Source organism: Bos mutus, chromosome 8, assembly GCF_027580195.1.
Source record: "Bos mutus isolate GX-2022 chromosome 8, NWIPB_WYAK_1.1, whole genome shotgun sequence".
In the NCBI taxonomy this organism is placed as follows: domain Eukaryota; kingdom Metazoa; phylum Chordata; class Mammalia; order Artiodactyla; family Bovidae; genus Bos; species Bos mutus.
This window is the reverse complement of record NC_091624.1, coordinates 11,839,880-11,865,703: the sequence shown is the minus strand read 5'-3', so window position 1 is coordinate 11,865,703 and position 25,824 is coordinate 11,839,880. Positions and strand designations below refer to the sequence as shown.

At 37.0% G+C, this 25,824-nt stretch overlaps 1 protein-coding gene and 1 long non-coding RNA gene across 4 annotated transcripts in view; one reads left to right on the top strand and one right to left on the bottom strand.

Moving 5' to 3' along the window:
* The window catches only part of SHOC1 (shortage in chiasmata 1), an 84,032-nt gene that overhangs the window by 24,885 nt on the left and 33,323 nt on the right, over positions 1-25,824 (bottom strand). Inside the window, exons 12-20 of the mRNA XM_070376077.1 lie at positions 24,804-25,217; positions 21,920-22,048; positions 20,759-20,935; positions 19,242-19,346; positions 13,961-14,139; positions 9,014-9,086; positions 4,073-4,142; positions 2,864-3,042; positions 595-712 (exon numbers count right to left, since the gene is read on the bottom strand). Coding sequence (XP_070232178.1) covers positions 595-712; positions 2,864-3,042; positions 4,073-4,142; positions 9,014-9,086; positions 13,961-14,139; positions 19,242-19,346; positions 20,759-20,935; positions 21,920-22,048; positions 24,804-25,217 — 1,444 coding nt within the window. The remainder of the gene's footprint in view (positions 1-594; positions 713-2,863; positions 3,043-4,072; positions 4,143-9,013; positions 9,087-13,960; positions 14,140-19,241; positions 19,347-20,758; positions 20,936-21,919; positions 22,049-24,803; positions 25,218-25,824) is intronic.
* LOC138988861 (uncharacterized) overlaps positions 22,613-25,824 on the top strand; it is a 62,067-nt gene continuing 58,855 nt past the window's right edge. For all 3 annotated transcript variants that reach the window (XR_011465030.1, XR_011465032.1, XR_011465031.1), the window contains exon 1: positions 22,613-22,727. This is a non-coding gene — a long non-coding RNA (uncharacterized lncRNA). The remainder of the gene's footprint in view (positions 22,728-25,824) is intronic.

Genomic DNA, 25,824 nt, shown 5'->3' with positions numbered 1-25,824 from the left:
CGAGAATTCATTCAGAACTTCATAATCTTGATTCCAAGGCAGTATTTTTTTTAAGTCTTTATTGAATTGGTTACAGTTATACTTCTGTTTTATGCTTTGCTTTTTTTGGCAGTGAGGCATGAGGGATCTTAGCTCCCCAGCTAGGGATTGAACCAGCACCTCCTGCATTGGAAAGCAAAGTCCTAACTACTAGACCACCAGGGGAGTCCCTAAGCAGTATTTAAAGTCCTCTAAATCAGAATACTCATTCTCAATATCAGTGACCCAAAGATATGACCATGCAGTTCGCAGAAACCACCCCCAACATAAAATATTCATATTTGTTGGTAACAGTAGAAATACAATTAAAATATGAATTGAAATAAATATTATTTCTCTACAAAATTGATATATACCAAAAAAGACAATATTCAATATGTATGATGGTATGCTATAGGGAGAGAAGTATAAATTGACATAAACTCTATGGAAAACTATCTTATGTGATGTAATTCCAGGCTTGAATCAGAAAGAAATAGTGCCACATTATAACATAATATTTAGTCCATTAAGGTATATATATATCTTCGTAAAGTTATGGAATCAATAACTTACTTGGATTCTAACAACTGTAGTATTTCTGGAGTATTAAGAAGTCCTTCAGATGCAAAAAACATATATGGAATCTGAATTTCCAAGAGAAAACCACCAAAACTATCAAGCAAGCTGCTTCCTAAATATGAAAAACATGATCAATATGTTTCTTTTTTCTCCTCCCTCTGTTCTTCCTCTTTTTACTAAACATGAGAATAACAGACGTATATTCAAAGAGTAGTATAAAAATAAAACATGTTCATTGAAAAAATATGAATTCAGAATAAAGGCCTGAAGAATAAAATAAAAACCACATGTTATTCTACTGCTGGTGCCGCTGCTAAGTTGCTTCAGTCGGGTCCAACTCTGTGCGACCCCATAGACGGCAGCCCACCAGGCTTCTCTGTCCCTGGGATTCTCCAGGCAAGAATACTGGAGTGGGTTGCCATTTCCTTCTCCAATGCATGCATGCTTGCTAATTCGCCTCAGTCGTGTCCGACTCTGTGTGACCCCATGGACAGCAGCTTACCAGGCTCCTCTGTCCACGGGATTCTCTAGGCAAGAATACTGGAGTGGGTTGCCATTTCCTTCTCCAATGCATGCATGCTTGCTAATTCGCCTCAGTCGTGTCCGACTCTGTGTGACCCCATGGACAGCAGCTTACCAGGCTCCTCTGTCCACGGGATTCTCTAGGCAAGAATACTGGAGTGGGTTGCCATTTCCTTCTCCATGTTATTCTACTATCCAGAAATAAAACATTTATTATTAAAACTACTATATACTAAGAACAGAGTTCAATATATACTTCCAAACTATTTTCATGTATTTTACTTGTCTATACTTATACATGTACATGCACTTGAAAAAATAAAGGAAAAAATAGGATCATACTCTACCTGAATATTAGTATCTGCCTTATTCAATTAGTATTTATTGGACATTTCCTGTATAAATATATATACTGATTTATATCAAAATTTAAAGTATGTACAATAATCCATAAGGAGTGTTATAGATGAATAGGACAAAAATTATATGCCTCAATAGATAAGTGGATGAAGGACATAAACAGGCAGTTTACAGAAGAATGGCTATGCAAGATCAATTCACTTATGAAATGATACAGATAATCAAAGAAATGCAAATTAACACAACTGTAAAACATTATCCATCTCTAATCCTCTCAGAAATTTAAAAGATTAATAATACCTACTCAAAGTAAAAACATGAGGGAAAAGATCCTCTCATACTTTCTGCATAGATATAAACTGGGATAGAATTTCTGCAAAGATATTAGCAATATATAAACGTGTGCACACCTTTGACCCAGAAACTCATTTTACCTTAGAGTTTTTACTTCTGAGAACAAATACATAAAGATATATAAGATACATAAATTCCTATAAATCTTATGGTATAATAGTAGAAAATCAAAGCATTGTAAATGACCCAAATAAGGAATTGTTTGAATAATTTAAGTTCAAAGGTGAATGCTTATGTATTATCCTTTCTTGGACCCATGTTTTAATCATTTAATGATGTTCACAAATTCTAAAAGAGTAGGACATGACTTAGCAACTGAACAGCAACACTTAATTCGGTATATCAAGGATTCCAAAGTAATAATTACAGTGACTGTATTTTTAGAATTGAGTTGCAATGTCTCAGAATTAAAATTTCCTACTCGAGGTGGGTGGAAAGTAACTTACGGCAAGTTTTGAAAGAGAGGAGCACTGTGACTAAACACATATAGGGTTTTTCATGTAGTGGATCTGAGAATTCACAACCTTAATCATGTGAAGCACTACTGAGAAACACAAAGAAACCTAATGCTATGTAAAGTGGTTTAGACTCTTTTCCAAGCATTTGTGCACAGTTTTTGTTGCATATTAAAAGTTCTCTGTGTCAGTCAACATACTATTACATATTTTCCCTGAAATTCAGTAAAAATACTGTTGCATAAAAGTCAGATTAAGATTCAGTTCAGTTCGGTTGCTCAGTCGTGATTAAGATTAGACATAATTAAATTGTGTTATTATAAGTAAAATTTAGAAGTTAAAGCAATGAAGACAAATGGAATCAGTAAAGGTTAGTTTCAAAAGAGGAATATGAGGTCAGAGATAGTTAAAGTCTTTGTTCAAGGTCACACAGATGATGGTGAAGTTAGAGCTTGAACTCTAGTCTTCTAATGCTATAGCTTATTCTCTTTCCATAAATAAGAAATTAAAAAAAAAACAGAAAATTTTTATGGTCATGGAGCAAAAAAAAAGAATTTAAATTATATTCTTACTCTTTAAAACTGTGTCTGGAAGAATCACTTTAAAGGCCATGTAAGGAATATTCAATTTTTCACAATGTTCAGTCCAACAAGAGTTTTCTACAAAATTATATTCCACCACAAATGAGAAATTACTCCAGGGGAAATCTGCTCCAATGTATTGATTGGGTGCAACTACACAGAAACTTGTACTAAAGACAAAAGAAAGCCGAGAAAAGAGAATTAGACTTGTATCATTATACCCTTGGAATGCGAAAAGACGACTGCTTTGGCTATTTTATAGAAATTCTTCTCTAATCTATGCCCACTTATCTTGGAAAGACACATGTATTTCCTGTTGATTTGTTCTCCAATTGTGCTAATGTCTTTTCATCTTTCTTTTTGATGGTCATACTTTTAAAAAATATAAAAAATATTTATATATAAAATATATAAAAAGAATATAAAAAAACCGTGGACTTTTTTCACATCCTCAAATGCAAAGGACCCTATTTTATTATCTGATTCTTATCAATAATACACAAATCACCATGAGAAATCAATCTCATTTTCTTACAGATGGGAGATTTTAATCTTTGATAATCTATATATTAACAGTAGAATATTACCTGACAACTTTGAAATGTTTTTTTTTTCCTCAATGGGCTTCATAAATAGTTTAACAACCAAATGATGGATACTTAAATATCTTGAGTTTATCTTTCCCATCTTCAAATTTCATACAACATAGCATTTACTATAATTAAAATTCTCTACCGCTGCTTTCTATCTAGAAATAATTTCTACATAAAGTAAGGCAAAGTAAAAACATTTTTAGACAAGCAACACTAAATTTATTATTAGTAGGCTCTCACTGAAAGAATTTCTAAAAGATGTACTACAGGAGAAGGAAACTCAAAAAGAAGGAAGAAAATGTAAGAAGTAATGCTGAACAAAAACACTGGTTAAAAATAAGGGTAGGTCTAAAGAGGTACTCCTTGTACCGACACTAACAATAGAAATGATAATCTGGAGATATTAAAAAAAGATTAAGCAAAAATTCTGGACAACAATAATACATAAGGCAATGAATTTAGTTAAGGAATTTTTTCAGGAAGAGGGTAAAGGCATACATTAATTCCAGGTGTTATTAAACTTTTTTTTTTAAGTTCTAGGAGAAATTGTGCTTTTCCTATGGATCTGGTATGTCTGTTACCCATAGATGAACAAGTACATTTTCACCTGTTTAAAACACCTTCGGATTCCAGAAAGTCTTTTCTTTTGTTTGAATGTAAGACAATCAGTGTCAAACCTGTTGGGGGAAGAAAAGAGAAATACGAAAAGTTTTTTTTCAGTATATTTTCGTATCTATTTTTAGGTCATATATTTTACTGCCATAAAAATAAATTAAAGGCCCGTGAACAAGGATTATTTTTCTAAGTCTAGGAAATCAGAAAGTTTGAGCCATGGGCACTATTTCTGGTGTGTGTGTATGCTGTGTGATTATAAGCAGGGAAATTCTGAATTTATTATATAAAATAATAAAATGGATTAAAAACCTAATGCTAAAGTAATGAAACACACCAGTTCTGTGTAGTTCATTTTACTTTGCGAAAAATTATGGTAGATTTTACCTTTCCTTTAGCCAAAAATTTTGTATATAACTAGACAGCAAGAGATGATATTTCACTATGATAGAATTTTTTTCCTTTCTACTTGCTGTGTAAGAAAAAGAGGTCTTATTGTATACTACCTGTTTCGTAGATTCACTCATGCTTCTCAATTATATTTAAATTACTTACATTATTTGTTATATTTTGAAAAAATATATTAAAATTTATTATACCTACATGTACCATTTATTTTTGATAGACATAGTTGGTTTAAGAATAGCTAATTCCAGTTCATATAAATTCTACACTCTATTCATGAACTTTTGTCAACTGTAGAGTTCTCAAAGGTGTGATATAGTAATGTTTAATAAGTTCATGTTTTTGTTTGCTTGACTTTATATGACAGTAGTTTTGGTGATAATAAGAAGGAAGTTAGTACTATTTCTCTTTTATAATTTGTTCAGTTCAGTCCAGTTGCTCAGTCCTGTCCGACTCTTTGCGACCCCATGAATCGCAGCACGCCAGGCCTCCCTGTCCATCACCAACTCCCGGAGTTTACCCAAACTCATGTTCATCGAGTTGGTGATGCCGTCCAAACATCTCATCCTCTGTCATCCTCTTCTCCTTCTGCCCCCAATCCCTCCCAGCATCAGGGTCTTTTCCAATGAGTCAACTCTTCGCATCAGGTGGCCAAAATGTTGGAGTTTCAGATTCAGCATCAGTCCTTCCAATGAACACCCAGGACTGATCTCCTTTACAATGGACTGGTTGGATCTCCTTGCAGTCGAAGAGACTCTCAAGAGTCTTCTCCAACACCACAGTTGAAAAGCATCAATTCTTCGGTGCTCAGCTTTCTTCACAGTCCAACTCTCATATCCATGCATGACTACTGGAAAAACCATAGCCTTGACTAGACAGACCTTTGTTGGCAAAGTAATGTCTCTGCTTTGTAAAATGCTATCTAGGTTGGTCATAACTTTCCTTCCAAGGAGTAGACATCTTTTAATTTCATGGCTGCAATCACCATCTGCAGTGATTTTGGAGCCCCCCAAAATAAAGTCAGCCACTGTTTCCACTGTTTCCCCACCTATTTCCCATGAAGTGATGGGACCAGATGCCATGATCTTAATTTTCTGAATGTTGAGCTTTAAGCCAACTTTTTCACTCTCCTCTTTCACTTTCATCAAGAGGCTTTTGAGTTCCTCTTCACTTTCTGCCATAAGGGTGGTGTCATCTGCATATCTGAGGTTATTGATATTTCTCCTGGCAATCTTGATTCCAGCTTGTGCTTCTTCCAGCCCAGCATTTCTCATGATGTACTCTGCATATAAGTTAAATAAGCAGGGTGACAATATACAGCCTTGACGTACTCCTTTTCTTATTTGGAACCAGTCTGTTGTTCCATGTCCAGTTCTAACTGTTGCTTCCTGACCTGCATATAGGTTTCTCAAGAAGCAGGTCAGGTGGTCTGGTCAGGTCATCTCTTTCAGAATTGTCCACAGTTTATTGTGATCCACACAGTCAAAGCTTTGGCATAGTCAATAAAGCAGAAATAGATGTTTCTCTGGAACTCTCTTGCTTTTTCGATGATCCAGCGGATGTTGGCAATTTGATCTCTGGTTCCTCTGCCTTTTCTAAAACCAGCTTGAACATCTGGAAGTTTACAGTTCACGTATTGCTGAAGCTTGGCTTGGAGAATTTTGAGCATTACTTTAGTAGCGGGGGAATTTTGAGCATTACTTTACTAGCATGTGAGATGAGTGCAATTGTGCGGTAGTTTGAGCATTCTTTGGCATTGCCTTTCTTTGGGATTGGAATGAAAACTGACCTTTTCCAGTCCTGTGGCCACTGCTGAGTTTTCCAAATTTGCTGGCATATTGAGTGCAGCACTTTCATAGCATCATCTTTCAGGTTTTGAAGTAGCTCAACTGGAATTCCATCACCTCCACTAGCTTTGTTTGTAGTAATGCTTTCTAAGGCCCACTTGACTTCACATTCCAGGATGTCTGGCTCTAGGTCAGTGATCACACCATCGTGATTATCTGGGTTGTGAAGATCTTTTTTGTACAGTTCTTCTGTGTATTCTTGCCATCTCTTCTTAATATCCTCTGCTTCTGTTAGGTCCATACGATTTCTGTCGTTTATCGAGCCCACCTTTGCATGAAATGTTCCCTTGGTATCTCTAATTTTCTTGAAGAGATCTCTAGTCTTTCCCATTCTATTGTTTTCCTCTATTTCTTTGCATTGATCGCTGAGGAAGGCTTTCTTATCTCTTCTTGCTATTCTTTGGAACTCTGCATTCAGATGCTAATATCTTTCCTTTTCGCCTTTGCTTTTCGCTTCTCCTCTTTTCACAGCTATTTGTAAGGCCTCCCCAGACAGCCATTTTGCTTTTTTGCATTTCTTTTCCATGGGGATGGTCTTGATCCCTGTCTCCTGTACAATGTCACGAACCTCATTCCATAGTTCATCAGGCACTCTATCTATCAGATCTAGGCCCTTAAATCTATTTCTTACTTCCACTGTATAATCATAAAGGATTTGATTCAGGTCATACCTGAATGGTCTAGTGGTTTTCCCTACTTTCTTCAATTTCAGTCTGAATTTGGCAATAAGGAGTTCATGATCTGAGCCACAGTCAGCTCCTGGTCTTGTTTTTGTTGACTGTATAGAGCTTCTCCATCTTTGGCTGCAAAGAATATAATCAATCTGATTTCAGTGTTGACCATCTGGTGGTGTCCATGTATAGAGTCTTCTCTTGTGTTGTTGGAAAAGGGTATTTGTTATGACCAGTGCGTTTTCTTGGCAAAACTCTATTAGTCTTTGCCCTGCTTCATTCCGTATTCCAAGGCCAAATTTGCCTGTTACTCCAGGTGTTTCTTGACTTCCTACTTTTGCATTCCAGTCCCCTGTAATGAAAAGGACATCTTTTTTGGGTATTAGTTCTAAAAGGTCTTGTAGGTCTTCATAGAACCATTCAACTTCAGCTTCTTCAGTTTTACTGGTTGGGGCATAGACTTGATTACTCTGATATTGAATGGTTTGCCTTGGAAATGAACAGAGATCATTCTGTTGTTTTTGAGATTGCATCCAAGTAGAAGGCATAATTCCCTTCTCAAAATGAGGGGATGAGTGGCATGGTAGGGCTGTATGGTATAGCCATTAGTATGGTAGGTATGGAAGCTAAGAACATATACAAAGATTACTGAAAAGTATTAAAAGCCCATATAAGTTCAGGGAGCCTGATTTTGTAGTGGTACCAATCTACTTGATTTTCTCCAATAATGCACAACATCTTGGGTGTAGGGATAGAGAGATGAAATCTTGACTGATTCAGAGCTGAAGTTTAAATGGAAGGTACAATAGAAGGACAAGACTGCTTAAACTGATGGCCATCACCAAATATGGAAGAAGAAAGAAATGAAAAAAGGAGTTGAAAGTTTATCATCTTTAGAATGCTGAAGATCATGAAAGAGCCCGAGGTACCTATAGACAGAGAGTTTCAAGTTAGAGGCAGGATAGTTCTGCATTATCGAAAGTTTGAGAGCAAAGCCAAGGAATGAGTATATTTGTTATGAAGACCAATGAAACTATAAGGTCAGGGTGTTGAATGAATCATTCACATTAAAGACATCTAGTTCAATGGCAGGACCAGGCAGGAATAAAGAGAGTACCATGAGCCAGGTGCAAAACTGTTCATGGATGATTGTGGGGTAATAGAGAATGACACGGCAATATGGCATAGCCTCAAAGGATGAGGAATAAAGTTTTGGAAAGGATAATGGAAAACACAAAATGGCCTTCTCATTCTTATATACATACAGAGAGAAAGTTATCAGCTTCTATATGAAAGGCATACAGGGGAAGCATTATCATCTAGGGAAAGTTGAGTTTCACTTAAAACAAGGAGGTGAAGAAGGAGGAGAGTTTCTATTTTAGCAATGGGTTCCACAGCACAAGATGGAAAGGGTTGACAGAGGGGGCAGTAGTTGGTGTAGAAGAGTTGAAAAATGACCCTGGAGCAAGAGAGATCAGTCAGATCAGATCAGATCAGTCGCTCAGTCGTGTCCGACTCTTTGCGACCCCATGAATCGCAGCATGCCAGGCCTCCTGGAGAAGGGAATGGCAAACCACTTCAGTATTCTTTCCTTGAGAACCCCATGGAACAAGAGGGACTTAGGTTCAAATCCTGATTCCTTCACTTAACTTGTGATTTTGGCATGATACATCAACTTTATGAATTTTAGTTTCTTCATTTGTAAAAGCTGCCTTAATGAAACCTACTCATAGGTTTGTAAATAGTCTGTATTATTAGTAACTTTAACAATAAACGGTATCAACTGGTAATAATAATCATAATATATACATAAGTACATTATAGTATATTTACATTTCAGATTTACAGTCCACATTGATTTAAACACTGATTAGATCCCACCAAACTATATATTTTAAAGTATGAATTTTATAGTATGTTACTAATATCTTAATTAAAAACTTGGCTAGATCAATACATTTTTATATGTTCAAGCATTTGTTATTAAATTAAGCAAAATTTAAAACTCCCTACCTTCTATTTTGTTAAGGATTTTAATGAGTAAATGTTTTTCTCCATCTGAATCCATTCTTATTATAACCAGCACCTGATCAAAAATAAGAATTTCATATATATCTGAATGATTATGCTTTGTAATATTCTTTTGCTACAGTGACAAAAATAACAAGCAACTGGTTACATGAAACTAATGACAATAAGTTGGCAAAGTAAATATTTGCATTGTAAAAGATAGCATTGCTTAAACACAAAGGAATACACTCTGGGAAGATCAAATGGATGTGAGAGTTGGACTATAAAGAAAGCTGAGCGCCGAAGAATTGATGCTTTTGAACTGTGGTGTTGGAGAAGACTCTTGAGGGTCCCTTGGATGGCAAGGAGATCCAACCAGTCCATCCTAAAGGAGATCAGTCCTGGGTATTCATTGGAAGGACTGATGCTGAAACTGAAACTCCAGTACTTGGCCACCTGATGTGAAGAACTGACTCATTTGAAAAGACCGTGATGCTGGGAAAGTTTGAAGGTGGAAGGAGAAGGGGACGACAGAGGATGAGATGGTTGGATGGCATCACCGACTCAATGGACATGAGTTTGAGTAAACTCTAAGAGTTGGTGATGGACAGGGAGGCCTGGCGTGCTGCAGTCCATGGGGTCGCAAAGAGTCGGACACGACTGAGCAACTGAACTGAACTGAACTGAAGATAAAATGTCAATGAGGAAAACATTTGGGGGCAGGGCATTCTTAGCATTCTTCAAGAATTCTAATATAGATGACTATATAAGTAGTCTCTGCCCATATTGTAAGTGCTAAATTTAACCCACACAGGTTTGAATTGCTCTTGTTTTTAAATGCATCCAGCACTTTGTGTCTTTAGACTGGTGAACTCACTCCATTTACACGTAGGGTGATTACTGATACATGGGGACTTAGTACTGCCATTCTAGCTTTTGTTTTTGGTTGTTTTATGTTTCCATTGTTTCTTCATGTTTCATTTTGGTTTGGTGGTTTTCTATAATGTTTTTTTCAGTTTTCTCTTCCTTATGTTTTGTGTCTCCATTCTAGATTTATGCTTGGTGATTACCATGATGTTTGTGTAAGATATGTCATGGGTACTATTTTACATAGTACTTTTTCTGCTGATAGCATCTTACCTTCATTTGCCTATATGGATTCTGTTCTTCTTCCCCTTTTGTTTTTGTTTTCTCAAATTCATTCCTTTTTATATTCTGTTTGTTACCAAATTGAAGTAGCTATTGTTTTTTTCTGATATTTTCCCTTTTAACCATTATGTTATATAAAGTGTTTAAAAACCTATTCTGATATACAGTTGCAATTTTCTAATTGTTTGTCTGTTTATCACCTTACTCAAAGTTTTGTGTACTTCTGCCTTTTGTTTCTGATAGAAGAGGTCCTTTCAATATTTCTTGTAAGGCAGGCCAGGTGTTGATGAAATCCCTCAGCTTTTGTTTGTATGCTGCTAAGTCGCTTCAGTCGTGTCCGACTCTGTGCAACCCCACAGATGGCTGCCCACCAGGCTCCTGTGTCCCTGGGATTCTCCAGGCAAGAATATTGGAGTGGGTTGCCATTTCCTTCTCCAATGCATTCGTGCATGCTACGTCACTTCAGTCGTATCCGACTCTGTGCGACCCTATGGACAGCAGCCCTCCAGGCTCCACTGTCCATAGGATTCTCCAGGCAAGAATATTGGAGTAGGTTGCCATTTCCTTCTCCCTTATGGGAAAGCCCTTATTTATCCTTTATATCTGAATGATAAATTTGTTGGATAAAGTATTCTTGGAGGCCAGTTTTTATCTTTCAGTATTTTGAGGCTGTTATTCTACTTCTTCCTGGTCTGTGGAGTTTCTGCTAAGAAATCTGCTGATAGCTAATAGGGATTCCTTTGTGGGTTGCCATTCTTTTCTCACTGCTGCATTTAAAATTCCTTTTCATTGACTTTTGACAGTATCTTGGAGAAGATCCTTTTGCATTGAGGTAATTAGGTATTCTCTTGGCTTCATGGACTTGTATACCCAGTTCCTTCCCCAAGTTTGGGAAGTCCTCAGCTGTTATTTTTTTAAATAAACACTCTGCTACCTTCTGTATTTCTTCTTCTTCTTCTCAGATAATTGTTTGTTTTTTTAAAAAATACTCAGCTGCATAAGTTGTTTATATATTTTGGAGAGTAATCCCTTGTCAGTCACTTCATTTGCAAATATTTTCTCCCATTCTGTGGAATTTCTTTTTATTTTTAGTTTCCTTAGGTGTGTAAAAGCATCTAAGTTTAATTAGATTCCATTTATTTTTGTTTTTATTTTCATCACTCTGGGAGGTGGCTCAGAAAAGATCTTGCTGTGATTTATGTCAGAATGTTCCGCCTATGTTTTCCTCTAAGATTTTTATAGTTTCCAGCCTTACGTTTAGGTGTTTAATCCATTTTCAGTTTATTTTTGTATATGGTGTTCAGTTCAGTTCAGTTTAGTCATTCAGTCGTGTCTGACTCTTTGCGACCCCATGGACTGCAGCACGCCAGGCTTCCCTGTCCATCACCAATTCCCAGAGCTTACTCAAACTCATGTCCATTGAGTTGGTGATGCAATCCAACCATCTCATTCTCTATACAGTGTTAGGAGTGTTCTAATTTCATTCTTTTACATGTAGCTGTCCAGTTTTTCTAGCTCCACTTATTGAAGAGGCTGTCATTTCTCTATTGTATATAGAAGTCTTTCTCTTATTTTCCAGCAGGTGGCACTACAGCACAAGTTTTTTCGTTTCCCTTAGCGACTGAAGCAACTTGGCAGCAGCAGCAGCAGAGAGGGAAAGTTATGACCAAGCTAGACATATTGTGCACTGGGATGACCCGGAGGGATGATACCGGGAGGGAGGCGGGAGGGGGGTTCAGGATGGGGAACACGTGTACGCCCATGGTGGATTCATGTTCATGTGTGGCAGAACCATTACAATATTGTAAAGTAAAAAAATAATAAATAAAAATTTTAAAGCAGAGACATTACTTTGCTCTGTCTAGTCAAGGCTATGGTTTTTCCAGTGGTCATGTATGCATGTGAGAGTTGGACTGTGAAGAAAGCTGAGCGCCGAAGAATTGATGCTTTTGAACTGTGGTGTTGGAGAAGGCTCTTGACAGTCCCTTGGACTGCAAGGAGATCCAACCAGTCCATTCTAAAGGAGATCAGTCCTGGATGTTCTTTGGAAGGACTGATGCTGAAGCTGAAACTCCAATACTTTGGCCACCTCATGCGAAGAATTGACTCATTGAAAGACTCTGATGCTGGTTGGCATTGGGGACAGGAGGAGATGGCTGGATGGCATCACCAACTCGATGGACATGAGTTTGAGTAAACTCCAGGAGTTGGTGATGGACAGGGAGGTCTGGCGTGATGCGATTCATGGGGTTGCAAAGAGTCAGACACACCTGAGCGACTGAACTGAGCTGACCCTGCAATGTCTATGTCAGAGCTGTCACCCAGTGCGTTTGTTATCACTGCTTGTGTCTCTAGGGTTGTTGATGCCTTGCTGTTTCTGGTGTTACTGCTGTCACTGCCTGCGGTACTAGGATGGTGGTCTCTCTGGTATCCCCTGAGTCACATGCTCTGCCACTGCAGGAGGAGGGGGAAGACCAGGAGGAGGAACCGGGGTCATGTGCGCCTCTGCCTTGTCTGATATTCGCAGGTTTCTGGGCTCACCCACTGCAGGTGGAGGATGGGGCGTCAGAGTTGTGGGTGGCTCTGCAGCTAGCTGGAGGTACAGGGCCACAGGCCTCACTGCCCCTGCTGCCCAGTTATCTGAGGCTGTGGGTGCCACCGCAAGTCTAGGCTGGAGTCAGGTGCGGTGCCTCCCTTGCTGCTGCAGGCTTTTCGGGGCCTGTGGGCTCGGCTGCCATGGTTCAGGGGCCAAATTGCAGGCACTGCCTATGCTGATCCTCCAGTTCTACCCCTTCCATGTGTTCCATTGCGCCCACCTTAGATGTGCAGATGTGTGGAACTCTTTAGTGTCCTGGTGTGTTGGGCAGAGGCCCAGTTGTTGAGTTGTGGATGTTTTCCTGGTTGTAGATTGAAGGGGAGAGACAAAGAGAGCATCTTGTCCTGCCATGATGCTATCACTCCCAATTTTAAATTTCTGGTTGTTGTTCAGTGGCTAGGTCGTGTCTGACTCCTTGTGACTGCGTGGACTGCCACACTCCCAGTTTCCCTGTCCTTCACTGTCTCCCAGTTTGCACAAATTCATGTCCACTGAGTTGGTTATGCTATCCAATAACCACACGTTTGGGGATATAGAGATACAGTAGTGATGTACAGGAAAATGAAGGAAAAGGCCAAATTTGTTTTCAGATTTAGTGTAAAGTTTTTTTTTTTAATATTTATTTTTTAATTGAAGGATGATTGCTTTACAGAATTTTGGCGTTTTCTGTCAAATATCAACATGAATCAGCCATATGTAGATGTTTTACTGCTTGAAAAGATTTTTTAAGGTATTTTTTCTTAAATCTTTATTTATGCAAAGTTTTTGTCCAATGCTTGAGGCAGAGTGGGCAAAAACTCCCAATATAATCCAAGAAATAAACAAAGTGCTTTAAAAAAGAATTATGGAAGATTATGGCTCAATATCTAAAAATTAATTATCAGGGGTCTGTGTTAGGTATATGTTCATGAACTTACAAGCAGAAAACAAAATTTTTGAGATTTGAAGGACTAATCAATCCATAGAAAGCTATGGATAATAAAAATGAAAGTATTTTTTAAATTCAAGACATATGAATAGTGACACAAATGATCCTTTTTCTGGGTTTGATTCTATCTGACGAACTTACTTAGGGAGAAAACTGTCAAGGGACCAAATTGTATATACTACATTATTTCATAATTTCAAATTAAATGCAAAATTTTATCTTACATACAATTCTTATATGAGCTGATTGTTGTAATCTGCTTTATTTCAATACTTACCTTGATTTGCTGTTCATTTTGCATCCAATTTAGTATCTGGCATTGCAATTCTCTTATCTTATAGTTGATTTCAGGCTTTTTCCCCCTTATAAACTGTACTATCTCCAGTTGTCGCCAAATGTCATACAAACAGGAACCAAAAACACTTTTGTAGATATCTTTTGCATTTGACAAATATCCTGTTAAAAACAAAAGTAGGAAAAAAAGCATGTCTTTTTGTTCTTTTAGAAACTCCATGGTAAAAATCTAAAAGGGAAGTAAGGGGCATAGCAGAGACAGTTACATTTTCCTTTACTGGGCTTCCCTGGTGGCTTGGATGGTAAAGAATCTGAACACATTGCAGGAGACCCAGGTTCAATCTCTGGGTCGGAATGATCCCCTTAAAATTAAGCAAAGCTGAGAAATGCATACCAAATGTCTGTTTTTAAGCTATGTAATACCAATATCACTGGATACACTCTACAAATTCTTTGAATATTCCCCATCCTTTTCTGCTTTTTAACTTATTAAATGCTACTGCCTTCTTCTTAAACCCTAGAATCTACACTTACTTGCCAAGAAGTCCTGTGGTAATACATTTCACTGAGAGTTTCTTGTTATGGCATCGATACAGCTTTTGCACTTGATTTCTGGTTATTTGTGTATATGGCTTAACAACCTCATTAGTCTATAAGCTCTCATAATCCATATTTATAGATGATAATTAATTTATGTAGCTGCTAAAACAGCAGTGCCTAAATTCAAACTCTCTAAAAGCAACTGTAAACACAGAGTCTTGAGACCTATCCTTGAAAGTTCATATTCAAGAAATCTAGATTGAGTCTCAGGGGTTCCTATGTCTAAAGACTTCTAGCAATTCTGCTACACAATGAATTTTGTGAATTACTGGAGTAGAGACCTGGCAGAGTAACTTATGTAGATCAGCTATTCAGTGAATATTTGGGCAATAAATATAATAATAAATAAAAAGTATAATGCTCATGTTCTCATTTTTATATTGTGTACATATTAATTCTAATTTTATATTAATACAGCTAGAATAATGGGCAATTTAGAGGTTGACTTATGTTCTTTCTGCTTCCTAATCTCAAAGCTTCCCACTGATTCTCCGTACTGCCAGTAGATGTAACCTGAAAGAAAAACTTAGTCCAGTCGCTTCCCTGTTCCAGTGGTTCCCTATCATTTACAGAATAGTGACTGAAGTCTTTTTTGTAGCTAAAAAGGCTTTTCATGATTTGGCTCTTTCTTATTTCTTGTGGCTTAGCTCTCATGGTTTTCCACCTTGTACTCTTCAATTTAGCCACATGGAACTGTTTGTCACACACTCACTGAATCATTTTTCTGGGCTCTTAATTCTGCCAACAATACCTTTTCATACTTTATTTACTTGGCAAACTCTTACTCATTTACAGAAAATGTTCCCCTTGAAAGCGTAACAGTCACCACCATCCTTTGTGCTGTTACTATGTATCTCTATTACAGTACCCATTACACAATACCACATTTATTTCTGGGTTAAAGCCCAGAAGTGAAACTTTAAACCTTTAACCCTAAAACTCATTACCTTGCTAGCTTGGGAGAGACACACAAACTGGAAGTTGAGGGAACATACAGAATCTGGGTCCAGGGTAGGCAGCCAGACCATATGGACCTTTCTTCTGCTGCCACTATTCACAGAAGAAGAAAGGAGGTCAACCTAACTTGCTCTTTGATTTTGAGAGGTTTAGAAGAGTGAGAAAGCCTTCCACTAAAAATATCCAAGCCAGCAAGGTTATTCATCATGGCTTGGTAGCTAGGGTTTAAGAAGTTACATTTTTCCAACAAAGATTTTACTTTTATGAGTATTCCTCAAGGTAGCCAAATAGTAATGCCAAAGTTTGATTTAGTAAATGCATTTCTTTGAGTAACAAAAAAAAATTCAAGAGTATATAGCTCTCAACGGTCTCATATAATCTTAAGGCAAAATGTAGAGTACTTAAAGGTGAATACACTTTAATCAACCCTCCATAAATCTTATTTCTCTAATTCAAGATTTTGCTAAGTATTGGGCAGGTTCCAAAATCACTGCAGATGGTGACTGCAGCCATGAAATTAAAAGACACTTGCTCCTTGGAAGGAAAGTTACGACCAACCTAGATAGCATGTTAAAAAGCAGAGACATTACTTTGTCAACAAAGGTCTGTCTAGTCAAGGCTATGGTTTTTCCAGTAGTCATGTGTGGATGTGAGAGTTGGACTATAAAGAAAGCTGAGCAGCGAAGAATTGATGCTTTTGAACTGTGGTGTTGGAGAAGACTCTTGAGAGTCCCTTGGACTGCAAGGAGATCCAACCTGTCCATCCTAAAGGAGATAGGTCCTGGGGGTTCATTGGAAGGACTGATGTTGAAGCTGAAACTACAATACTTTGGCCACCTCATGCAAAGAGCTGACTCATTGGAAAAGACCCTGATGCTGGGAAAGATTGAGGGCAGGAAGAGAAGGGGACGACAGAGGATGAGATGGTTGGATGGCATCACCAACTCAATGGTCATGGGTTTGGGTAAACTCTGGGTGTTGGTGATGGACAGGGAGGCCTGGCATGCTGCAGTTCATGGAGTTGCAAAGAGTCGGACACGACTGAGCGACTGAACTGTACTGAGCAGGAGTGAGTCACAACTGTACTCTCCCTGTGAGCTGGCATGCTAAGTCGCTTCAGTTGTGTCTGACTCTTTGCTACCCTATAGACTGCAGCCCACCAGGCTCCTCTGTCTGTGGGGATTCTCCAAGCAAGAACACTGGAATGGGTTGCCATGCCTTTCCCTGTACTCTCCCTGGGAGCCCAGATATTCTAGATTCTGATATTCTGTCTTACTATTTTGCTTTAACAGTTAGCCTAGTTGTTGGTAAGACTGACAATCTTTTATGGAAGCTGAAAAGTATAACAAAGACAGGAGACTAAACAGAACAGCATGTGACACTATGCCATTATATTAGTTTCAGGTCCTGTAAACTAGGGCTATCGTTGTCTGATAATAGAGACAAGACAACTTGACCCAGCATCAACATTCAAATGCTTTACTTGGAGAAGAAAGGGAGAGCGTCATGTTGGGCTTTCTAAAGGTTATTGTTGTTCAGTCACTAAGTTACATCTGACTTTGCAACTCCATGGACTGCAGTATGCCAGGCTCCTCTGTCCTCCACTATCTTCCAAAGTTTGCTCAAATTCATGTCCATTGATTTAGTGATGTTGTCTAACCATCTCATCCTCTCCCTTCTCCTCCTGCCCTCAGTCTTTCCCAGCACTAGGGTCTTTTCCAATGAGTCAGCTCTTTGCATCAGTTGGCTAAAGTATTGGAGCTTCAGCTTCAGTATCAGTCCTTCCAATGAACATTCAAGGTTGATTTTCTTTAGGATTGACTGGTTTGATCTTGCAGTCCAAGGAACTCTTAAGAGTCTTCTCCAGCACCGCAATTCAAAAACATCGCTTCTTCAGCACTCAACCTTCTTTATGGACCAACTCTCACATCCATACATGACTACTAGAAAAACCATAGCTTTGACTATGCAGACTTTTGTTGGCAAAGTGATGTCTCTGTTTTTTAATATGCTGTTTAGGTTTGTCATAGCTTTCCTTCCAAGGAGCAAGCACTTTTTAATTTCATGGCTGCAGTCACCATGTGCAGTGATTTTGGAACCCAAGAAAGTAAAATCTGTCACTGGTTCCACTTTTTCCCCTTTTATTTCCTATGAAGTGATGGGACCCATTGTCATGGTCTTAGTTTTTTTAATGTTGAATTTCAAGCCAGCTTTTTCACTCTCCTCTGTTACCCTCATCAAGAGGTTCTTTAGTTCCTGCTCACTTTCTGCCATTAAAATGGTATCATCTGCATATCTGAGGTTGTGGATATTTCTCCCAGCAATCTTGACTCCAGCTTGTGATTCATCCAGCCTAGCAATTTGCATGATGTACTCTGGATAAAAGTTAAATAATCAGGGTGACAATACACAGCCTTGTCGTACTCTTTTCTCAGTTTTGAACCTGTCAGTTGTTCCATGTAAGGCTCTAACTCTTTTTCTACATTAATTAATTAATTTTAATTGGAGGCTAATTACGTTACAATATTGTAGTGATTTGCCATACATTGACATGAATCAGCCACGGGTGTACGTGTGTTCCCCATCCTGAACCCCTCTCCCCCCTCCCTCCCCATCCCATCCCTCAGGGTCATCCCAGTGCACCGGCCCTGAGCACCCTGTTTCTTGACTCGCATACAGGTTTCTCAGAAGACAGGTAAGATGGTCTGGTACTCCCATCTCTTTAAGAATTTTCCACAGTTTGTTGTACTAATATAATATTTGGGCAAGTATTATAACTCCCAGTATTGTAGAGGGAGTACAATTATAACTTGCTGCTGCCCAATACTTAACAAAACCTTGGTTTAAAGAATACTATTTGTCTGGGTCATATATAAGAGAAAATGTCTGGGTTACAGATCAGAGAAAAATTATTTTCACGTTATGTATAATGGTTTTTTTGGGGGAACAGAGGGCCATACTGCAGGGCATGTGCATGTAGGATTCTAGCTCCCCCAACTAGGTATTGAACCTGTGCCCCCTTGCAGCTGAAGCACAGAGTCTCAACCATTGCACTGCCAAATGAATTGTAGAAACTTAAGTTATAAAACATTATCCTATAAATACATCATTACTAAACAAGTCCAAACAGCTTGCAGTAAGGGGTCTAGAGAGCAGTAATGTAGTTAGATAGATACTTTAAGGATTTTAATAGTTTAGAAAAATTTTCCAAAATCTTTAAAATTTTCAATACATTCAAAATAGGTTGATTTTTAATATTGAAGTAATTCATATCCTAATTTACATGCACAAGTGAAAATAATTGCAAAAGATCTTAGTATTAATAATTTAGCTATATTTCATCTAGCAAAGATTCAAAGTCACAAACATTCAATGAAGATCTAAAATGAATATGGCAAAGTGTCATCTTACATTAAAAAGCAAGGGTATGATAATAATTACACAATCAAATCTATTAAGAGTCTATAATTCAGGCCTAGAATAGAGAATCCTAAACCTATTTTTCTAGGTGATGGTAGTTGTTATAAGAAAATTTCTTTTAAAGAACATAAAGAGAATTAAATAGATAATCCATTATATTTTGTCAAGATGTATATAATGTTTAATGCAGAATAAAGAAGCTACATAATTTCTTACAAAGTGTATTTTTCAGAAAAGTAAACATTTTAATAAGAAGAAAAGAGGAAATAAAAAATTTTCACACCAACCCAATGCTGTGTCCAAGTTACAGGTTAAAAGGACATCTCTAATTGTTACCAAAAGGTGTAAGAGAGCAGCATACTTGAATGTCATTTCTCTTTCCTCATTTTTACCTAGGTAAGCAAAAACATATTTAAAACAGGATATCCATTAGAATTCTAGACTATATATCAGAATGCTTAATAATAATAAATGCTATTTATTATTGTGTGCTTATTAGGTGCCAAGCTGTATATAATCTGTTTATTTCATTGAACTTATAACAATAACCCTATTAGACAAGTTCATTATGATTTTCATTTTATGGATGAGAAAACAGTCTTAACATATTTAAGTAGCTGCCCAAGGTCAATCTGTGAAAAAATGATGGAGCTGGTATTCCAACCCAGACAGCTAATCTTAGAGCTCAAACTCTTGTTGCTCCCAAAGAATGTTCAATTATTTCTACTCCTGGTGGGAAAATGGTCAGTGATTCCCAGTTGTGAAACAAGAAGAAAATTAAACTACTCATAATTTGCCAACTGGTTTAGATAAAGGTGGGGCTTCCCTGGTGGCTTAGAGGGTAAAGCGTCTGCCTGCAATGCAGGAGACCTGGACTCGATCCCTGGGTCGGGAAGATCCCCTGGAGACGTAAATGGCACCCCACTCCAGTACTCTTGCCTGGAAAATCCCATGGACGGAGGAGCCTTGTAGGCTACAGTCCACAGGGTCACAAAGAGTCGGACACGACTGAGCGACGACATGTTCAGATAAAGGTTGGGGATCATAACACAAAGCAACACCTTGACCTGGAGGTAGACACCTGAGAATATTAGTCTTAAGATGATTCCAACAAGACAGGTACTCATAGGGACAGGTGAATTATCTAATGAATATGTTCCATGTAGTTCCAGACCTTATTGATTGGATAGATTGGATTTTGGATAGACTGCATGCAAAAGTGAGGCCAGGAAGACAGGAGTCTAGGCACAAGTTAATTAGAGAAACTCTGCTTTTCTCTGTTTTATATAATGGGATGCCATGAAATATTCATTGAACAAAGAGTTCTGCTAAAAAGTTTGAAAACTACTGATCTAATCAATGCAGACCAAAGCAAATAAACAGTGATCACTGAGAATCAGGAAGAACAGAAGAACAGTTATGGGTAGTATATCCTAGATACCGGTTTCCCCCACTATCTGAAAACAGAGCATTCCTATGAAAACTTTCATAAGCTGAAATGGAGTAAAGAAGCAAATACCGTTTTTCATAAAAACGAAAATCCTCTTTGATTTCTTTCAGTTAGTGAAAACATATACTTATGCAGGTCTTTCGTAAAATCAAAGTGGCATAGTGCAAACATGAAAATCAGGGAACACTTGTATTTTTTACCTTTTCATCCTTGCTTAGCTGATCTTCCAGCATTGGATTGTGGGTGCCATATGCTGGACTACAGTTATGCCTCCATCTGTGACTGATTTCTGCATTTTCTAATAATCCATAAATTCACATTCTTTTAAATTGTGTGACTTTTATTTGCACTCACCTTGATGAATAGCATCACTTATTATTTTTTCTTGTTCTTTCAAGAGGAACCTTGTTTGGTCAAAAATGACAGTGGCAAATTTCCAGTTAGCAGCAGGAAGAGTACAGAGGCACACAAGTTTTTCTAAGATAGGAGAAGCTGCTGCTTCCAGGAGACAATATGCTTGGCACTGGCTATCTGCAAAAATGAAAACATTAAAGGTAGTGTTTTTGTAAGGATGGTATGTTCTTTTTGACAAACCAATTATTCATGGTACTTCATGGAAACCTGAACTCCATCCAAATTCCCATGAGTTAAAAATCATGAGATTGTATAACAGCTTATTTTAGGGTGTTTATTCTAAATAAACTAGCAACAACAAAACAAAACACCTCTGTAGAATAAGTATAATGTTATGGCTATCTTGTTATTTGAATTAATTTGGCAGGGAAGGTATGAGGAGCCATATAAAGAGAATCACATACTGTTTTTTATTTTCCCTCCACTATTAGCTTATAACCTTAAGCTGAACACATTTATAACAGTGACAAATTATTTTTAGTTTTCACTAGATCAGTATTTAAAGATTTGTATTATCATATAAAGGTCATAAATGAAATTTAACTAAAAGACGAAATGATACTAAAGAACTAGCATCTATTTCCTTATTGATTTTCACAATGAGCATGATGTTCTTAAGCAGGCTGTTCTTTGGGAGTCAGTGTAAAGAAGTTTTCTTTACAGCAGAACAAATCATTTTAATCAGTATAGGAATCAATAAAACCACCCTGATGGTGGGTAAGAGAACAGAGAGAGCAACCATTAATGGTTTATTTTTCCAGACTGGGCAGAAGAGTCAGTTTGAGGAGCTGCAGTTTGCTCCTCTCTGATGAATGCAGGAAATCAGCAAGTTAAATGAAAGAAGAAATAATACTTAGTGGACAAGAGTAGGGCAAGTTAGGGAGGGCAGAGGCAGTACATAAGGCATTCTGAGTTTGGAAATAACTTGAAAGTAAGACTCGAATGAAGAAATATCTGAAACAAGTGAAGAAAATTACATGGAAAACAAGGTATATTCCAGACACCTAAATTTTAGAAACACATTACCATCTTGAAACATTTTAATATATGAGCTTTCAAATTTACTTAATTTGAGGGCATTTAAAAAAGCATAATACATACCTGATGCTGGAATTTCGATGACATTATCTGCTCTCCTTTCCTGATTTGTTTTCTCTAGGGTTTTATTATTACAAACAATAGGGCTTTCTTCTTGAAGAGTCAAAGAAACTTCTTCTTCGTTTTGAAGTTCTAATGAAAACATTAATTTGCATTGTTCAGGGCAACTTAATGTTAATTAAACTGCTTTCTTGTAATACGATCTTAACTGTTAAAGTTCTTTGAAATGTATCAGTATTAAACTGAACCACTATCCTGGTCAATGGCCTTAACATGGTGCTGGGTAGGAAGCTGAATGGTAATAAAGGAAAGAACTTTGGCATCAAATCAGAGTTTCAATCCCAATTCTGATGGGGCCTCAGTTTTCTCATGTGTAAAATATGGATTAATATATCTACTACGAATATTGTTATGAGGTGTTATAAACATCAAGGACAGTTCCTGACATCTAAGAGGCACATTCCATTCTACTTCATTTCTCTGTGACTGTCCACATACCCCTCCTCTGCTACTAATCCTCTCCTAGGCCCCCAAACCCTACCTGTCTCCATCCTTTCTTAATAAGATCACTTCTTACTTTGTTGTTGTTCAGTTGCTAAGTCAACACTCAACTCATTTCTTAGTACTTACTTTTTAGTTCTCAGGCATTTTCTATAACAGGCCTTATGTAACTGCGCACTCTACTTCCAGGCCAGCAAAGTGCCTCTCCTTTTTGTTTCCTCAGCACTCGGCATACTCTCCTGGCACTGACAACGTTGTACTGAATTATCTGCAAGTCTGGTACACTCTATTATACTGGAAGCTTCTCAAGGTCAGTGACAGTATCATATTTTTCTCTAAAAAGTGATTTAGTGCCTGGCACACAATGTTCAGTAACTCTACTTTTCTTCTATGAGCTTTAAATACACAGTAGAAAAAAAAAAATAGAGTAAAATATCCTAAACTAGATTGTTATTATTTGCAAGTATAAATAATGTAAGTAGCTTGATTATTAATAATGATTAAATAATCATTATTAGAGTTTTTGAGGGGGCCTAATAAATTCTAATGTTCTTCTCTGCCCTGGTAAAATAAGAAATAAAAACACATACCAAAACATTACCTCTGTTATTGAAACTAAGTTGGAGAAAGAAGCTTGGTCTGAGAGTCAGGTGAGCTTGTTAAATAAACACCTGAATTCGGCAGAGTACCTTCCCTGCCCCAGATTATACTGGACGGGCCAGGGTTCTGCACGGCTGTGGACCTGCTTGGAAAAGATGCATGACACAGAGAAGCAGACGAGAAGGCCTGCTACTCGTGGGGCAGCTCATTCCTGCAGGCTTATGCCAACTTACTCTTTTTCAAATTTACAATACACAGAATTCATTCCAGGTCCTCTGGGGAGAACACATTAAAGGACAAGGAGGCCAGGAACATAAAACTAACTGAGGAAGCATCAGGAGTGCAGCATTCCCACCTAACATGAATGTTCTTCTATGTGTTTGATTAATGGCTAACTTTTTAACAAGAAAACATTCTCTTTATCTTTTTCTCCTTTCTTATTGCTTCCTCTCTCTGTTGCCAACATCCCTTATTACAAGATATCATCACAAGTATGACAACCAGAAAAGGATGTCAGTGCTAATTTTGGATTGAGTTCTTTTTTTTTTGCCTCAAATATGAATAGAAACTGAAAACATTCATGAACCTGAAAACAACAAATCTTATAAAAATTCCTATTTATGTATTATATTCATAAGATAATTCTTTCTATTTTGCTCATTCTTTCAATGTATAGAAATTATGCTCTGAATTATGGTGCAAATTGGTTAGAAAGATCTGTTACATATAGAGTTGTCTCCTAGCAAGGGAGGTTATAGGTGGTCAAATTATTACATAAAAAGAAACTTTAGGGCGAATATATATCAACATAAAGGGTCATAAAATTCTGGGATTTTAAATACTTTCCTGCAATTTCATTGAATTTTTCATTGTGAAAATGCACTGACTGACAAAGTACTGTAACTTTAAATAGATCTATAAAAGGCTTTCATATCATGCTGCACACAAGGAACAAGCATTCTTTTCTGCTTTTCTGTCTTGAATCCCACGCAGTTCCCCAATCATGGGGAATCTTGGCCCAGTCCAGCATAGTCTGGGGCTCTCCGCAATTCTGGTGTTTAGTTAGCAAGCTCACTGGACCCTCAAACTAATTTTTGGTATATATTTTACTTCCGCTTTATTTAGGGGTAAGACCTTGTGTACATTAATAGTACATAGGACAGTTATACCTATGTATACTCTAACTCTCATAAGTAGTTTTGTATTTGTTTCACTTGGGTAACCTCTGTCAAACATATTCTAGAGTATTAGAATTCTAGGATAATTTTTTTACCAGGAATGAAATGATATGACATATACTACTTGGATATGTTTATAAGCAATTAATGTAAAACAGTTATAAGTCAAACAGAAACTCTTTGGTAAAGTTAAAAGGAGTAATAAGCAATCAAGTGGATGAAAGATTCTTAAGTACATATTAAAATATAAGTTAAAACATTGATGTAGAACTGTGAGCTAAAAGAGAAAAAAGAATGGCAGAAAGATTAGCAAAAGTTAGAAATACTAAGAATCTGTATGACTAAGCTGTAGAAAGTGTTTTTACAAATAGTGGCTTTTCTTACAAGTTCAAATGTGCTTTTAAATTTTTTGGAAAATACATATCTACATTTATACCTGTTTATCTCATATCCATCTCTTTATATGATGTGTCATGAATCAATGATATTTTCTTTGAAGAATAACATGTTTTATCTGAAGAACTTTATTTCTTTACTTTCTATAATAAATTATCTGTTTAGTCCTTGAAACTATCATACTTACACCAAATTATTACTAAGTTACCCACCATCTTTTCCATCGTCTGTGACTTCAGTCTTTGAGGTACAAGTCGGATACTTATTTCGCAGCATAATAAAGTCGCTCAAGAGGTCCAAATTATTCTCCCATTTTTTACCATGTTTAAAAGATGCTTTTTCAATTTTTGAAGAGGAAGATGATTCAGTAGATGGTACTGTGCTGTCAAGTTCCAAGTGATCTTTATTTTCTTTATTTTGGATTATTCCATAACCTAGTTCTAGGTCATTCTTTGGTTTTTCTTCTTTTCTTGGTCTTTCAACAGAGACATATTCATCAGAAAGATGCAAATCTGATACTTCTTTAGTTGGAGATGGAGTCTTTTGTGGAGGTGATAAATGATCATTTGTAGATTGCTCATTAATAAGTATAAGAGGAGAGGAACAATCTTCATGTTCTAACCATGCTGAAAATGGGAGATAAAAATATCCAATGATTTTCATGCCCAAATGGGTGTTTTACTAGGGTATTAAGATAACCTTTAGTTCTAGGTTTTTATTAATATAATGTGATCCTTAGGAGGACTTTGTTTACTGCTTTTAAAATCAATGTTTTCTCTGAATAAAATAATTTTTTAAAGGATAAAAATTCAGCACCTCTTTTCCTATTACTGAAGCTAAGGTTACTGGGCAAAGAAATAATTCCAGCCTGTTGCCAATAGGCTTACAGCTACTCATAGCCCTAGAGTTAACAGTTATTCTAAGGTAAGAGTCAAAAAAGTATGTACCAAGCAAGCCACAGACCAGAAGAAAATACTTGCAATACATACACTTTAAAAAAGACGATATCCAATATATATAAAGAACTCTTATAACTTAACATTTTAAAAGAACCCCAATTAAAAATTTGACAAGATACTTGATCAATACTTTGTATTAAGGTATGCACATGCTATAATATGGACATATCTTGAAAACATGCTAAATGAAGTAAGTTAATCACAAAAGACCACATATTTCATGATTCCATTTCTACAGAACATCCAGAATAGACAAATCTATAAAGACACAGAA